The sequence below is a fragment of the Zonotrichia leucophrys genome, chromosome Z (genome assembly GCF_028769735.1).
Source record: "Zonotrichia leucophrys gambelii isolate GWCS_2022_RI chromosome Z, RI_Zleu_2.0, whole genome shotgun sequence".
NCBI lineage: Eukaryota > Metazoa > Chordata > Aves > Passeriformes > Passerellidae > Zonotrichia > Zonotrichia leucophrys.
The window spans coordinates 24,647,414-24,665,338 of record NC_088200.1 but is presented as its reverse complement, the minus strand read 5'-3'; the positions used below and the strand labels follow the sequence as shown (position 1 = coordinate 24,665,338).

Sequence of the window (17,925 nt, the reverse complement as noted above, 5' to 3'; positions counted from 1 at the left end):
TCAGAACAAATGCTCTAAAAAACCCCCATGCATTTTCATTTTAAAGATACCTGCATTTCAGATAAATAAGTGGAAAAAAGAACTTGAAAACCTGGATCACCTGTAGAGTTCTTTGTTCTCTTCCATGTTTTACCTTAGAAGGAAATGCACAAAACAGAATCTAGTTCTGACACAATATAATTCCATAATCCGTCTATTACTTACCAAAGTTTCACAAGGCTTGTTTCATTATGACTCATAAGCATGGCAAAGACTCACTACAAGTCCTTTTTTACTGTAAAGAACGAATTCTTTAGTCCCTGATTAGACTATTAAGGGACCTAAGTTGATTAATTCCCACCACACATACACATATATATTAATATTAGCATACATATTTTACACTCTACTATTCACTTTAGACTTTCACAAAAGAGCATTGCTGATTACTAAGATCCCTTGTTTTCTAATAGTTGTACCACTTTTTCATATTGAGTTGTAATTTCAGGACTGATTTTCAAGTTGTTCTAGGAAAAAAAAAGCATTTAAGTCTTTGTTTACATGCAGAAAAGAAAATTGCTTTGCCAGAAATTTAAATGTTTTATTAAAAATAAGATTTTTAAAAGCATTATAATTATCACCTGCAATTTAAAATCAGTAGGGATCATGAAAACAAGGAGACTTTGAGTGATGATTATATTAAATACAAATGAAGGTAGGCTATGCCCAATTCTGCCCTGTTTTCTCTAAGTCCCCTATGCAAAAATCACATTGGTAGCAGGGAAGGACTTGTGCATCTTACCTGACTATTGCTAAGGTCTTGGATGGCACACATTCACACTGCAATTAACTGGAAGAACACACAAACAGATGTAAAAGTTAAGCCATAAAATGAGTTATAAGAAAACTCCCAATTTTTATTATTTTGGTAGTAGTATTTTGTTATTCCATTGGATGATGAAAAGGAATTTGCATCCTTTTTTTCCTACTACACTGAGCAGCTGAACAGCTGTGATGCAGTATTTGACACTCCTAAGTGTTTTATGTGGCATTGTTTAACCACAGCTGGCAATCAAACACTAACCCAGCCTGTGGGATGGGGGAGACAATCAGACGAGTAAAAATGAGAAAACTGTACATTCAGATAAAGACAGTTGAATAAACAGAAAAGGAAGAAAATTATGATGATGATGATGATGATAATAATAACAACAACAACAGAGAATCTACAAAACAAGTGAGTCACAATATAGTTGCTTACCACTTCCTGACTGATTCCTAGGCAATTCTGAGCATGGGCCTCCAGCCCACTTTCTCCACAGGTATATCCTCAGCATGATTCCATAAGGTCTGGAACTATCATTTTGGTTCGTTTATGTGTCCCCCCTCAAATTCTTGTGCCACTCAGCTATCTTCCTGGCAAGGCATGAGAAACTTACTCTAGCAACAAAAACATCAGTGCATTTTCAACATTCTCATACTAAATTCAAAACACAGTACTATACTACTTACTAGAAAGGAAATTAACTATCCCAGCCAAAACCAGAACATAAATCATTTGGACTTGTTAGAAGTGAAAATCTAGCTCAAGTGAAAGCTAGGAATTCAGAGCAAATCCTGTATTACTGTATCACACACAGATGACTGATGGTTTCTTTTGATCTTGGAAGCTGGCTGTACACAGCTGTGAATTTACACAGCTGTCAGCTGCTTTACAAAGCTAAAACAGAAAGATAAAGAATGGGTGTAAAACTGAGCTCCATACTTAAGAAATACAGTCTTTGCAATCAGAAGGAATGAGAGATTGGTAGAAATCCATGGTTTTCCACTTTGCCAGTTTCATTGTGGCCAGCTAATAGGGATTTGGACAGAATTTTGACATTGTGGTGCCCAGCATTATCCTCGGGGTCTCAGTGAAACACTGTATATACTGTTTGCTGTACATTAATTCATGGAAGTCAATTTTGGGTCTAGGTGACATAATCCAAAAGACTTTTAGGTCCAAACACCATACAAGTAAGGCTGTTGTTTCAAGGCCACTTTTCAGCTGCTCTTGGTGCTGCAGCTCTTTCACAGATTGAAACATTTAAGCTTCAAGTGGCATTAGGACATCCAACACTCCTTAAACAAGCTATTGACATTTATAGTCCTCTGCCACTGAGATGAACAGAAGTGGTGCTTCTGCTGATTCATAAAGAATGTTTGGTGTTGGTGTTCTCTGTATGAGCATGAGGTAGTGCCTCTGTCTTCTGATAACACTTCTGCAGCAGACAGGATTCTGGATCATTAAAATCGAAAGGCAGTCTATGGATTTAAAATCACAGAATAACAGAATGGCTTAAGTAGGAAAGGGACCTTAGAAATCATCCAGTTCTGGGTTGAAACTCTGCCATGCATAAGGACACCTCTTGCTTTGGGAAAATGGTGCATACAGTCTTGTAAAAGTAGCAAATAGTGATTAATTCTGCATGTTGAAGTCTCATGGTAAGTAAATACCAGCAAAATGAAACTAAATGAAATAATTTTCTGTCTATGCTCTTGAAAATTTACTGTTGGACAGACCCGCCTGTTACTTCCAACTTGAGTCATAATTCTTGAAGTATTTTTCACTATTAAAGTTTTGTGGGTTTTTTCCCAGCCCTTATATTTTACTTAAAAATATCATTCTGGAATTCTCATTTAGAAAACTCTGAAGCAAATCCTCCCCATGTTGCTCCCTTCCCTTCAGTGACCATTGAACAAATCAACATTTCCCTCTGCATCCCTGTTCTGTGTTTTATCTGCAGTCCACTACAGAGATGTTCCACCAATCTAGGTGAAAATCATTTCACCAATCTAGGTGAAAATGCCTTCTCCTGAATAACTTCACTAGTCCTATTATTATACAGGTATTTTTAGCATGTTTAGACTATGGAGGGAAGCCTCAAGTGAGAAGAAACTGAACATGGATGCAATGTCTGAATAAGAAGGTGTATGTGACACTTCCAGTAAAACACTGTGTCACCTCAAATCATCTCCATTTTCTTGGGCTCCCACTTCCAGTCAGGGCATTTGCATTTACCCCAGGTGAATTGCAGCAATCTATCACAACCACATTGAATTGCTGCTTCATATTTGTAAAGGGCTCATGTTGCTGGGTTGTTTTGGGTTTTTTTGAAGGGTTTTCTTTGAGGTTTGAGGGGTTTTTTTCCTTTGGTTTTTGTTGGGGATTTTTTTTTTTTTGTTATTTTTCCTCCTCAAAAGCCATCAACAGTAAAAACAGAATCTCAGTCAGGACTCCTGACTTGCTGGTGACAGTGTACACAGAGGCAGAATTCTCTGCTTTAGGGTTTTATAGTGTAATTTTCATTCCCTGCCCCTTCCCTTCCACTGCAGTGGCAACAGACACAGGAATAACCTCAGTAAGTTATACACAGCTTTCCAAGACCAGTATCCCTCCTACTGCTCTCCAAAGGCATTATCTGCAGTCTTGCTGTTTTGCTGCAGATGTGTACAAGTCCTATCCTCACCAGCAATTGTCCCTTCTCTTCATACTGCTTTAAATTGGTTAGAACCTCTCAGGTGCTGAGTGCTCCATTCCATTGCTGAGTCCAGGGCCAGCAGATACTTGGAAAATGCATGCAGCTACAGCGTGCCTGAGCTGGAATGCTTTGTGACCTACTTCTGTCTCTGAACTCCTCAGGCTGGAAATATGCAGAATTCAATTTTGAAATGTATTTCTTATGGCACTAGAACAAATGCAGTGATTGGATGCCATATAGTCAGTGAAGTCATTTTACAGTGATGATGGGGATTAAACTGACATGTCTCTACTCACTGCTTCATTTTAGGCATCCTGGCTTCAAGACATTGTGAATTCTAGCACCTATAAAGAAGATTGGTAAGTAATAAGATCTGCAGAAAAAAACCCCATGCTTCCCCTGTGTGGTCAGTTATGTTCACCATGTGATCCAGTCTAATTCCACAAAACTCCATTTCAGACAACTTTTTAATTATTTTTCCATCTGAAAAAGATGTGGAAAATAATTTTTGTCTTCGTACCCTTTCTATTTCACAAATGCTGACACATGCTATGTATCTTGTACAACACTAAATTTAAATATTCTTTTCCAAGATAAGCCATTAATATGTTGGTATTTAAAAGCTATGTGAATTTGAAGAAAAAAAATAATAACATGCAACTGTCAAATAATACAACATTAAAATACACAAAACCTCTCTCAGTGCTCTCTATTAGGTGGACTGACGGAGGGCAATCTTAATAAGCAACGATGGTATTCACAAACTGCAGCTGTGTTCACTGCCTTTAACATACTATCAGAGCGCTGTTTCTCATGCACCAGAGGAGATTGCTTTACAATCTGAGAGACTAAAACCACTATAGAAATCTAAGGGAATAGTATGGAGTACATTTTAGTATTTTTTCATTAAGTTTTAGCCTATTTTTCAATTTTTAAAAATGAAGCTGTGGCAATGCCAAATAAATATTTCTTAGCATTACTTCCTAAAAGATTAGATTTGACTGTTCTTTGATTCAAACCCTGCTAGAGCACTGTCCTGCAGAGTGAGGTTTATGTTTATATCCTTTTGGTGGGTTCAGACCTCTGTGACCCAGGAAAAAAGGGCAATGCATGGGTTGTTCAAACCAAATGGCAGTAACAAGGTGTAGGATGACCACGTTTCATGAAATAGTCAGATCATGAATGTGCCCTGCACACTTCATGCCTGCACAGAGACAATTAATATATTGTACCTGGTTTGTCCACATCCACCCTGTGCTCACACTACGCACTAACAGCCCTCTCCTCCCTGGCAGCCCACATGTGTCTTGCTAAAAGCAGGTGACAGCAGCTGACAGAAGAAACTTCTGTCCATGTTGGCTGATGCATAGATGTAAGCAGTGACAATCTGGACAACAGGACAACTCCCAAGGTAATGGCAGCTCTTGACACCTCTTAGGTGATAGGGATCTCAATAAAAAGTCATTCAAGAGAAAGACAAGTGAGTGCAAGGAAAGGAGATTTAAAATAAAAACACTCTGCAAAGAAAGAAAAGCACAGGAAATCCATTATCAAGCTACTGCTAACAAGATGAGAACGCTTTGTTGCTAAGCAACAAAATATCTAAGTAATTATTTGTAAATGGATTATCTCTTAGAAAGCTACACTTTCCTCTGTACCAGTCAGTTTCAATGTAATCTGGAGATAACCCTCAAAAACCTATCTTTAGCACTGAACAAGTATTGCAAAAACTTCCTTCATAACCAGCACACCTCATTTACATAACCTTGTTTTTCAGCTGAGGAGCTTGTTGAGTCATGTTTGGAGGAGCTGCCAAGTCGCTGAGCTGGTCCCAGAGAGCTGCAGTCACACTTCCAAGAGCTGCTTGCTCCTGCTAATGCGACACAGTTGTGCTGCTCGTGTTTGCTGCAGTACTTTGTGCAGTGCATTCATTCTGACAGAATGAGAGCAAAGACTGAACACAGCAAACTCCTCATCATTCAAAAACTTGAATAGACAATAACTTTTTAATCTGTAGCACTCTGATTCCTTCTGAAGGTTCCCTGTAACTCTTAACTTTTCCAAGTTTTCATGAACAGTACTTACAGTTCTCCCCTGAGGAAACTACTGCATTGCACTTGGGCCTTAGCATTCCCTCTTTCATATTTCATTGCCAGCTGGATATATTGGTGGAGCAGAAAAATTTAAAAAGACACTGCCACAGATAAATACTGAATAGATCAGTTCTTTGTCCTGTTACATTGCTGCTGTATGAAGAGTGCACAAAATATGACATGTGAAATTCACAGGGTGACTGAATGGTTGAGGCTGGCAGGGTCCTCTGGTTGTCATCTAGTCCAACCATGCTCCAGCAGGGCCACCAAGAGCTGGTAGTTCAGGATCACTCCCACACAGCTTTGCAGTATCTCCAAGGATGGAGACACTACCACCTCTGTGAGCAACCTGTACCAGTACTCAGTCACCCTCACAGGGAAAAGGAGTTTCCTGATGTTCAGAGGGAACCTCCTGTGTTTCAGTGTGTGTCCATCACCTCTGGTGGTGTCCTTGGGCACCCCTGGAAAGAGCCTGGATCCATCCTCCTTGCACCATCCCTGCAGGAGTTTTATGTACATTGGTGAGATCCCCTGAGCCTTTCTTCTCCAGGATGAGCTGCTCTGGTCCCTCTATGGCCTTGGTGACCATTCACTGGACTCTCTCCACGGTGTCCGTGTCTGTCTTGTCCTGGGGAGCCCAGTACTGGGCCCGGCACTCCCGGTGTGGCCTCCCCAGTACCAAGGGGCAACATCACCTCCCCTGCCCTGCTGGCAGCGCTTCTCGTGGTGCGGCCCAGACACCACTGGCCTTGTCACAGCGGTGTCAATAGGCACATGTCGCTGGCTCACGTCCGGATCGGGATCCACAGGAACCCCAGGGCCTTTCCTGACAAACCGCTTCCCACGAGGCATTCCCTGCCCGTGCTGGTGCCTGGGGCTGTTCCCAGCTGCAGCACTTGGCTCTTGCCATTCTTGAGGCTCCTGTCAGCCCCTTTCTCCAGGGGCTCCTGGCCCTAACCTCCTGCCTTTCTCCAGCCTGTCCCTGTGGACAGCACCACCACTCTGTAGTGTATCAGACCCCCTCACGGCTCGGTGCCACCAGCAAGGGGGACACTGCTGTGTCACCATCGCTGAGGGGGCGCCTGCCCCTCACTCCCAGCCTTAGTGAAGGTGCGACACAGGACTGCACCCAGTACTGACCCCATAGTTTTCCCTTAAGCTTTGGCCTGTTTTTCTCGTGTAATTGTACAGTAAGCTGTGGTAATAACAAATAAGCATCTCCCTGCATTTCTTTAGATTATTTATAGATATAGACATTATCTATAGATAAATCGTTTTTTGACTCAAACACCGCTAGAGCTCTGTAAGTGAAGGACACCACACGGCGGCGTGGCGCCCTCCGAACACACTCTGCGTCGCCCACCGCCACCCTCTGGGCTCGTATTTCCCTGGGGCCCGCAGCCCATTGTTCGCGGGTGTGTGTCACACCGTTTCCGCACACCCCCACAGCTCCCGCCCTACCCGCCGCCATTCCCGCCGCCCCTCCCTCAGCCTGTCGGAAGTCTCGTGCACGGCCTCGGCGCTGACGTAGCGCCTTGTCACAGGCTGCGGCTTTTGACAGATGGCTCTGTAGACCAATAGAGTCTCTTATAGTACCTCTGGGGGCGGGCCCTCTCCGCCGCCGTGGCGCGGGGCGGGGCAGGGGAGGTACTGCTGTCATGGCCGCCGCCGCCGGCGCCGCGTCCCCGGCGGACAAGGAGAGGTACCGTGAGCACGGCTTGTTTGGGGTCGGGTCCTTCTGGGTTCCTTTGTTTACGTGTCAGTCAGGGCTCGCGAAAGAGAAAACGCGCGCGGAGGAAGGGGTGGTGGTTTCAATCCCCTTGGAGCGAGGGATTAATGCTTGGCATTAAATCCCCGTGGGACAAGGGGTGGTGGTGACACTTGTGGGTGGTTGGGAACTGGAGTTCCCAGGCAGAGCCCAGAGCTAGTCGGCCCATAAAGATGGCAGTAGCACAGAGTGGAGAACACCTCTAGACAAGAGAAGGAGAAAACAGTAGAAGTTGAGGTGATTTTGGGGTTTTTAGAGGCAGCCAGGAGCGTGATCCTTGTCACTCTCTTGTCATTCAGCTAATTGGAATCTGTCTGCACCATATGTTTTACTCTATTTAACTATTTTCTTATGCTCTCATAGATCCTTATTAATAAAATCAATGCGAGTCTTCTGCTACATCCCCTTGGTCTCAGCTAGTTGGTTTTTTTAATTGTCTAATTACTATAATTGAGGTTCTTTCATGCTAATCCCGTGTATGTGCTTGACAAGTGTAAATCTATTGAAAAATCTTTAAGCCAGTTTCTAGGAGCGCTGTGTTTCAGTAGCTTTTAGAAATGTACCCAAATCTGGGGTGATTTCTGTGTGACTTTAAAAAAAAAAACAAAACAATCACAGAATTTAGCTAATAGCATAGTGAAACCTTTTCAGAAAGTGTTAATTATTTTCAGGGAAATACATGTGTACCATGCTTCAAGATTGTAAGAAATAGTTCAAAGGGTTCTATTTCAGCCTCATGGTTTTGGTTTGGGGTTTGTTTTTTTTTCCTCAGAGTGGGTAGTGCCATCCCTTGTACACATAGTGTCCAAAAAATGGTGTTGTGCAGTGTCCATGATGACTCAAAGTGGGATTTTGCAGCATCTTATTAAGCAGTCTGTGGAAAACAAATGGTTCTAAGCTGCTGTGGGAACTTCTGTGTTGTAGGCATGACACTTATTTTCTGTTTTACTAGGAAAATACTGCTTAAGCATTAAGGAATTGATATAGCTTGTTTAAAAACTTGCTGTTTTCTCTTTTTAGATTCATCTGCATTTATCCGGCTTATTTGAATAACAAGAAGACAATAGCAGAAGGAAGAAGGATACCTATAGACAAGGTAATTTCATGGGTGGCAGGGAAAATAGGACATTTTGTTTTGCAATGCAGCAGTGTGTAGTGTGCTGGAAACGATCAGACATCACTCTGATCTTTCCATTCCCCCATGGCATGGAAATAACAGTGTATTTGAAGGTAACCTAGTCCTAGCATGTGAATTTAGCAGGAGAGTCCTGAGCTGAAGTGTTTGCTTTCATGGGAGCAGCACCTTGAGCAAGCAGGTGAAGTAATGAGGAGCTGAATACACTCAGCTGCCAACACAGATAGTTTGCAGAATTTGAAAGCAATGCAGAAAAGGGTAGCTGACTAATGATTGGATGCTGGTGACTGACTATATGAGCCTGTACTCTGTGTGCTGTGCACGTGACACACAGGCATGGTAGTTATTGCTGCTTTGGATCTGTCCAGAAGTAGTTTTTTGTCATGTCACTCATTTGTAACAATTTTAGCAAGCAGTTCTGGGAATATAAAGGGCTTTCTTTGCTGCTTAGGGTTTGGGGTTTTTTTAAAAATAAAATCTTTCTTGAGTATGCAAATTTCCTATCAAAGGTCTACCTATGGGAATAACCTCCTGCCTTGTGTATAGAAATTTTGTGGGGTTTTTTCTCCCTCAGTCCCTGCTGTAAGTTTGCTGCTTCACAGCAAATTCACAACTTTGGGTATCTCTGTACATACAATAACTGTTAATTTCAATTACTTTTTCTAAGTGATTCTTTAACTTGCTTCCCTGTCCTAGTGAATTCTATCTCATCTGTTTCCTGGTGTCTTAGCTCTTTGGGTTTTTTTATGTTTTCTAAAGTACAGCATCACTGACATATGACTTCTACACTAGATTTGTACCTTCTCTTTCCCATCAGCTTTTCCTAATTACTGAATATAAGGTGAGAAACTGGTATTTTTTTTATTGGCAGGTCATAGTTGAAAACTAATTAATTTTAACACATTGTTTTAACAGGCTGTTGAAAATCCCACATCTACAGAAATCCAAGATGTATGTGCAGCAGTAGGATTCAACGTGTTACTAGAGGTAATTAAAAAAAAGTCCCACATACAAAAAACCTCCAAATTAGTTATGCCTGTTTGTTCTCTCATCTTGTCTTTTTTTTTATAAGTTGTGGTTCGGAAGTTTTGTTACTAGCTTGGCTTGCTTTATATGATAGCTGACCATAATAGTGAAGTAAATGTTGCATTCCTCATGCAAGTCAGGAATATCTCAGATCTCTCAGACAATGTGACTTTTAAAGCTTATTAAAAATTACTTCTGTTTTACTATCCTTCTTAGAAGACTTTCCTGGATGTTTAAAAGTGTGTCAGAATAAAAGCTGTTCTTGCAAGCTGCAACTCTGCAAATTAAGCTTCTAAAAACAGATGTTTTTAATGGAAGGTAATGACCTTTGCAATTAATCTTGTATAGGAATAGGATTCTGATAATTGAAATCTTCATAGTCCTTTGGAGTTACGTTTCAGCCAGACAGTGTTAGCTTTTTATTGCAGTACATTCTTGCTCTTTAAATAGTTTATTGGTTACTTTTTCATTAGGGAATGAGTCTGGATTTCTAGAGAGGTAACTTCACAAATCATTTCTTGAAGTAGTTATTAATTTAGAACTGTTGTTTTTTCGAAGAAGAATACAGGTCCGCTTCCAGAGGTACCCAAAAGCCTGCTACAGAATTAGTTTGTTTTTCAGAAGTGTCTGGACAGTGCACACATCTGTACTGAAAAACCTGTGATGTTTCATCAAGAATGAAGGCTGTAATTAGCCAAAACCAGTGATTGTGACCTAACACTTGCTATCCCTAGGTGTTCAGAAGGGTTTGTACCAGTGGAGATAAAACAAAAACCTGTGCCCCTGTGGTTCAGACCACTGGGGACATAAAATGTTTCCTGTAACAGTTTACTCACAAAATTGCTCAGTACCTGGAGTTGCTTTCAGCAGTGCCTCTGAAACAGTTGTGTCTTCAAATGCACGTTATAATACATTTCTCCTTTTGTGTGGCAGAAGAACAAGATGTATCCCAGAGAATGGAACAGAGATGTGCAGTACAGAGGTAGAGTACGAATCCAGCTCAAACAAGATGATGGCAACCCATGTTTACCTCAGTTTCCAACACGTGAGTACAGTGCCCGGATTTAGGTACCTTGCCTGTTAATAAACCAGAAAGACTTGGTTTGTTTTATATCAACAGCCTGCTTAATTAGTTTTAACTATTATAAATCCTACAGTTTACCATTAAATCTCATTGCTTGTATAAGTCAACAAAATTAAGTTGTGAGCATTGAGTAAAGTTTGTAAAATGCTGTTGCCTTTGATTCTGCTGCTTCTGCAGCAGTGTCATTGAAGGGGCTTGTGGGGAACATTGTGTGATTGCTGTGTGAAGCAAGGACTCTGTTCAGTTTTGTCAACAATGCTTTGTTGACATTTAAAACAGTTTAGTTCTTAAATGGCTAAATTCCACTGGTTTTTTTTAGGATACATACATCATATGGGCATAAGAGTGGACGCTAAATTGATAAAACACAATACTGAGTTCAACTGAATTTTCCACTGGCCATTTTCATAAATTAACAATGAAGCAGCTGCCCTTACGAATTATTCATCTTGAATGTCAATTTAATCCTTTGCATTTTTTCTGAAGATGAATCCCTATGTAAAAGTGAAACAGTATATATCTTAAGGAAAGAGCAAGAAGAGTGCTGGGTGTACAGTGGCATAAGAGTGTTGACAGAGAGAGATGATTTTAAACCAGAGTCCTGCTGGAGGGCAGCAGTGCCTTTCTAGAAATGTGTGTCGCGTTTGCCTGATCATTCTGTCACCAGTGTTCTGGACCAGTAGGAGGTGGATGGAAAGAGTAGCAGAAAGCATGTAGGCACTTTGGAGATTGTCAGGTTATGTAGCTTTTCCAGACTAATGTGACACTTATCAGTCCTGCATTTTTATTTTTTTTCCCCCAAGAATTTTTCACAAGCTGCTTGCTGTTCCAGGGGAAGGAAGCAGATCTGCCAGGCTTCCTATCTGTTGTTAACGTAGCAGGCATGCATTGATCTCTCCCTGTGTTTTAGGTAAATCAGTGATGCTGTATGCTGCAGAAACCATTCCCAAACTGAAAACAAGAACTCAGAAGATGGGAGGTAGTGATCAAAGTCTTCAGCAAGGAGAGGGAGGCAAGAAAGGTAAAGGGAAGAAAAAGAAATAAATTAACTTCTGGAGTCGCTGTTGCATCGCATAGTTGTACTTACAGGACGTACAGATGGACACCATGCAGCAACTTTGAAGTGAAGATACAAGCAAGAAATGAAGAGGTGAAGTTGAGTAGAACTGCCTGCTTTTCTTGGAACTGGAATGCATGTAACTGCCTTGCATCTGTGTAACAATAAATCTCTTTTCACACACAACCTTCACGTCTGATGTTAGCATCCATGTTAAAAGTGGAAGAACATAAGCAAATAGGGTGGGTGGAAGATTTTTTTTTTTTTCCAAAAGAAATATGCACCTTTTCAAATCTGGGTGCCTCAGTAAATCATTTATTTATGATAGTGAAGCAATTGTCTTAATCCTCTGCTAATCTGTATTAGGAAGAAATTCTTCACCATGAGGGTAGTTGGGGCAGACGTTGTGCAGATAAGTTGTGTGTTCCCCATTTCTGGAAGTGTTCAGTCCCAGGCTCGAGGGAATTTTGAGCAATTGTTATGGTTTCACCTCAGCTGGCAACTAACCACCATCCAGCCCCTCCCTCTCTCCCCACCCTCAATGGAATGCAGGGAAGGATAATCAGGAAAGAAGAGGTTTGTGGGTGTAGGTAAGAACAGTGTAATAATTTAAACTAAATAAAATTCTATAATGCAAGTGATAGTGATTACAATAGAAATATAATTATTTTTAATGAGATAAAAATACAATTATAATGAGATAAAAATACTTTTTTTTTAATGAGAGGAAAAAAATCAAAACAAGCGATGCACGATACAATTATTCACCACCTGCTGACTGATGCCCAGCCCATCCCACCCCCAGCAGCGATCAGTCCCTCCTGGCCAATCTCCCCCGTTTATATACTTACTGAATATGCTAATCTGTGATATGGAATATCCCTTTGGCCAGCTTAGGTCCTGGCTTCTTGCCACACCTCCTCACTGGTAGAGCATTAGGCACAGAAAAGTCCTGGCTTTAAGATAAGCACTGCTCAGGAACAAGCAGAACACCAGTGTGTTAGCAGTATTATTTTCACATTGAATCTAAAATACAGCACTCACAGCTGCTGGGAAGAAAATTCACTGGATTGCAGCTGAAGTCAGGACAGCAGGCATCCCTTATTCCATAGAAGTTCTGTAATGCCATATCCCACTTCCCAAAACTTCATCAGTTTCCTCTCTTGGTACATATACACAGACACATAAAATTCCCTTAAATTATGGACCATCGCTATAAAAGCCCACTGAGCTCACTGAGTGCATGATCTTGGGCTCCATCTGTCATAACCAGTTTTCAGGCAGGAGAGAAGGTGTGTGGTGTTTGAATGTTGCATGTGGAAAGAAGTTCTGAATCCATCACTGCTGTGCTCCTGGTTCCATCAAAGTTCATTAATGTGTGATCAAAAGGGAGTTGGGGTCAGAGCAAATCCAGCACAGCACAGACAGGCTCCATGGGGTGGCCAATGTGGTGATGGGCACAGGGCCATCACAGAAGTGATAATTCACAGTGTTACATAGTAATTAATATAATTAATTGGGTATTCTTTCCCAAAATCAAGTCCCTTTGACCACCAGGCTTTTCCATCCTTTCACAGGACCCACCACGTGCATCCAGGTCCCTGAGCAAAAACAATCCCAGGGATGGGTTTTCCTTTGCCTGATGTAGGGATAACTCAGACTCTTTTCCCCGGCATATTTTTAATGTTCACTGCAGGAACTTTATCCCCTTGTGCAATAAGCAAAAGTTCAGACTGGGCCACACCAGCTGCTGGGCAATCCCTCGGTGTTGACTGACTGGATAGCCTTTGCTAAATGTTCTTCCCAGGAGGTGAAGGTCTTGCCACCCACTGCTCTCAGTGTGGTCTTTTACCATCCATTGCATCATTTGATCTTTCTGGAGGCTGATGCGATGGCATGGCAGGGAATGTGATATTCCCACACAGTGCCATGCTCTTTGACCCAAGTGTTTTATGAGGTTGCTTTGGAAATTAATCCCATTGTCTGACTCAATTATTTCTGGTGCACTGTGCCCCCATAAGACCTGCTTTTCAAGACCCAGGACAGAGGTGTGGTACAAATGGTGTTTCCAGCCATCCAGTGCTTGATCCCCGCACTGTGAGCTTTTGCCTTGGTAGATTTGGGGGACTGATACACTCAAGCTGCCTGGTCCTACCATATTGACATTTCAGCCATCGTCCTCCATACCAGTGAGGCTTTAGTCACGCTGTCTGTTTCACATCCAGAACCTCTGTGATGGTGCCCATGCTCAAGTCCACCCCTCAGACACAGCATCAGTTTAGCCAGGACAGGACACTGCCCATGTCACCCCATGATTCATTCCAGAGTGATGTTGGATTCTGCAGGAAAGGTATGTCTATGTCCACACTCACATCCCTCCTGCTCTCTTCTCACTACTGGGGAGAATTCTTGCCTTTCAGTGTGAGCAGTTATGCAGATTCTCTAGAATGTTTAGGAGAGGAACCCCTGTGTTCTAAGGCTGTAATTGACCGTGGTTGTATACAAATGTCTTTAGGAGCGATTTTTCTGGTGATGTAAGAGTTTATATGAGCTATCTTTAGAGTGTCTGGCCTAAACTTTAAGAAGTTAATTGTTATCCCTGTGAGCTGATGAAATGCCATGGGGTATGAGATGTGGAAGCAGATGCTGTATGAAAAGGGGTTTTTGTAGCAGAAAATCACAGGACATAGTTAGAGGTTATTAAGGTATGTCCACTCTATTATAGAATTAGGGAAGTGCTACAGTTAGTTGAGATATGGGGAAAAATACCAGGAATGGAAGATACACTTGTCATATAAAAGACTATAATTGCCCACAGATTGTTAGGCTCAAATTATTCCTTGATTCTGCTGAGTGATGAGTAATTTTTCTGAAATTTTAAATAAAGTGAGAGCTCTATGAAAAGTTAAAATCACATTATGCTTAACGTTTGTAAATCAGAGTTTTAGACTACAGACAGCTGAAAAATGTGGAAGTCGAGTCTTGGGGGATATAATTTACTGTGGTCTGAAATTAAATACCTTCAGAAGCAGTCTGACCCATCTGTGTGTGTGAGAAAGAATCTTAGTGGCATTGCTTATCAAACTTTCCTGATCTAAGAACCCCAAATACTAAAACTATTTTAAAGTCTAGCAATCTTGCAAGGAAAGACAAGAAAGACTTCTGAAAAGGGTAATATTGAGCTCAAATACCTGAAATGTGAATTAGTCAAACTAACAAAAAGAAAGCTTTGTGGATATTTTGGATAAAGCTGATTTTATGTATTTTAAAGCTCTGCTAGGAAATTAGATGATTACTACCATTAGGAAGTTGAAGACTGAGTTGCCGAATTCCTATCTGCTTATCCTCCCATCTTTTAAATGGGACTGCTTTGCTTTTTGTGATTTCTGGATTTAGACTTAGTATATTATATAAGCAATATTTGTTCCTAGATGAGGCAGCACAAAGTTAAACACACCTCCCCTTTTCCTTACAGAGTTAAGTTTATAAACTAGACTTTCATTTCTGTATTTTAATAAGCTGGGTTCCTTGGAGGATTTAAAACAAACAGGTGAAGACCACCTCAGTTTTTCCTCAGTTAACAGATTATGCCTCATTTCTGGGAACAGGCAAAATTTTATGGACTATTGTGGGACTGGGACTGGAGACAAGTCAGCTGTAAAAATGCAGAAATATTGCAATCTTTTTATATGCAAAAATGCAGAAATATTTTAGTCTGAATGCTGTGAATATTTTCTTAAATATTATTTTATTTTTGAGGGGAAAATGGGTGACAATGAACGTCCTTTTATTCCACCTGCCTTGCTTTTATAGTTTTCTGTGAGGTTTTATTTATGCAGTATCGTTGCTAAAAAGACACTCTGGTCTAAGATTTCCTGTAGGTGGCAACAGTAACAAAGGAAGGGCATGCATCCATGAGTGGGAATTTACTCAGCATCCACGAGAGGAGGAATATGGATAATGAACTAGTGTCACAGTCCAGATCTAAAAGTACATGTCTGCTATTTCCCTATACCATTTTCTAGGTACCTGAGCAAAAATTAAACATTTGAAATGGACATATGAGCTCAAAATCCTTATAACAATTCTTACAACAATTTCTGCATCAGGAATGGATGGCAGCATTGACATTGAGCATCAGGGAGGTGTGATGATACAGGCAGTCAATAACAGAATGATTAAAAATGAGAATTCAGCACTGTTGTGAGATAGGTGCTTTATTCTTTCAGGTGTATAGCATGTAGCTGCTATAGCAGAAGCACACCATAATTACTCAATTCTTAATTGAGTAATTAAAGAGAGGGAGCTTTAAAAGGTTATTTTGAAATGTGTTTTAAGTTGGGAAGTGACAATAATATGTGACCATATGTAATTGTCAGCCTTCAGCCATGAAGTAACTCAAGGAACAGCACTGCAAAAAACAGCTGGTCTTAAAAAACTCACCCGTGTGTACATCCTGTTCCTTGTGTGTGTTTAAGAGAAACTTGTTGCCAGAACTGCCTTTTGGGGCACATACACCTGTGGGATGTTTGTATGTGTTCAACTTGGTAATATGAGAGATGGTGGCTCCCTAGATTCCTCCTCTGAAGCTACACATGCAGTGAAATGGAATGGAATGGGATGGTATGGCATGGAATAGAATGGGATATACTATTTCAGGAAGGGAAATGACATAAAATGATCATCCAAATCAACTGCCTGACCACTTCAGGGCTGACAAATAGCTGAAGCACACTCTTAAGGATATTGTCCCAATGCCTCAACACTGACAGGTTTGAGGCATCAACCACTCTCTCTAGGAAGCCTGTTCCAAGATCTGAGCAACCTCCTGGTGAAGAAATGCTTCCCAGTGTCAAGTCTGAACTTACCCTGGCACAGCTCTGAACAATTCCCACATGTTCTGTCACTGGACACCAGTTATTTAGCTTCTTCCTGTTACACACTGGCCTTTGTGGGGTTATTTTCTCTCTTAGGATAAGGGATACCCTTTTCAAAGTGTTTTTTTTTGTGTATTCTTCTCCTACAAAGATCCAGTAATACAAAATGTAAATTTTTTTGGAATTTTATAGCCTCAGCAAAGGTGTAAACTACATTGCATTCCAAAGTATGCTAAATTAATTCAAAGTTCAATTATTTTTACTTGATTATTTCATGAGTTCATGTGGTCATCTGAAGATTTTTTGCTACAGAATCTCTTAATGGTTTCTCTATTAGTAGGAAACAAAATTTTCAAGAAGCTGTAACAACATGGTTAAGTATCTGAGGACTTCCTTAGTAGCCCTGGGTTGTCATTCCTCAAGAACAGTTTCATTCCATCACATTGGATGTAGAAGTTCTCTAGAAAACAAGACATTTGTCATATTTGTTAGGTGCCCTTTACAGAAAATGAGGATTTCTCATTACCTTCAAGGATTTGCGGTTTTGTTTTTTAAAACTCCATTCTTCCTCCTTTGCATAAGGAAACTATTGTTTGTGGAATAAGAAATGGGGTGGAAGATGACTAAGGAATTAATAATAAAAATTTTAGAGGATTCTCAGATTCTTTAGAAAGAGTTGGCAAGACTGGAATGCAAACTCAAGAAACTTCCTTTTATTTGTTAAATTAAATGTAGTGAGGGTTTGATGTGACAAATACTAGGTGGTGTCACACCTTCCACTACTTACAAGAATTTCTATACTTTGTTAATTGGCTTGCTCTGGGTTGGAGAGTTTTCATTATTTTATCACTAGTGGTGATGTTATCATTGGTGGGGGAGGTTATGTTTCCCTGAACTTATTTTCCTTTTTTTGCTGAGTTTGGAAAGGAATCAGATAAAGCAGATGAAATGTCCTATAAAGAGTGGCAACATCAGTCTTAGGTAAGTGGAACACCGCTGCTAGTAAGTAGTTAGCATTGTTTGTTGAGGTCATTTACGGAATACCAGGAAACTCATGGGAGAGGAAAAACTTCAAAATCCCTGTAGTTTACAGTCTTTGCTCTCTATGTTTCTAGAGAATCCTAAGCCTTGATGATTCCCAGGTAAGGCAGGCTATGAAGCCTAGAAAGATGCTCATGGTGCTCACTGTTGGGAAGAGTTCTGCATTCCAAACTCTCCTGTAAGGGTCTGATGCCCTAAATCTGCCTGGCTGCACCCTCAGACTGGCATGAGGCAGAGACACTGTTTAAGAGCTGGAGTTTAAGAGGTTTCTACTGGTTTCACAGTAATGAACTTCAGGGAGGGGGAAAAAAAGTGAATACCCTGTAAAGATCTTCTGCCTTCCT

General features: G+C 40.9%; 1 protein-coding gene across 1 annotated transcript; it reads left to right on the top strand.

The window, feature by feature from the left end:
- Window positions 1–7,226: 7,226 nt before the first annotated feature.
- SRP19 (signal recognition particle 19) lies at window positions 7,227–11,849 on the top strand. The gene is made up of 5 exons (XM_064735726.1): window positions 7,227–7,295; window positions 8,382–8,457; window positions 9,412–9,483; window positions 10,456–10,567; window positions 11,517–11,849. The coding sequence occupies exons 1-5, from the start codon at window positions 7,252–7,254 to the stop codon at window positions 11,648–11,650; spliced, it is 438 nt and encodes a 145-aa protein (XP_064591796.1). The 5' UTR covers window positions 7,227–7,251; the 3' UTR covers window positions 11,651–11,849.
- Window positions 11,850–17,925: the final 6,076 nt, after the last annotated feature.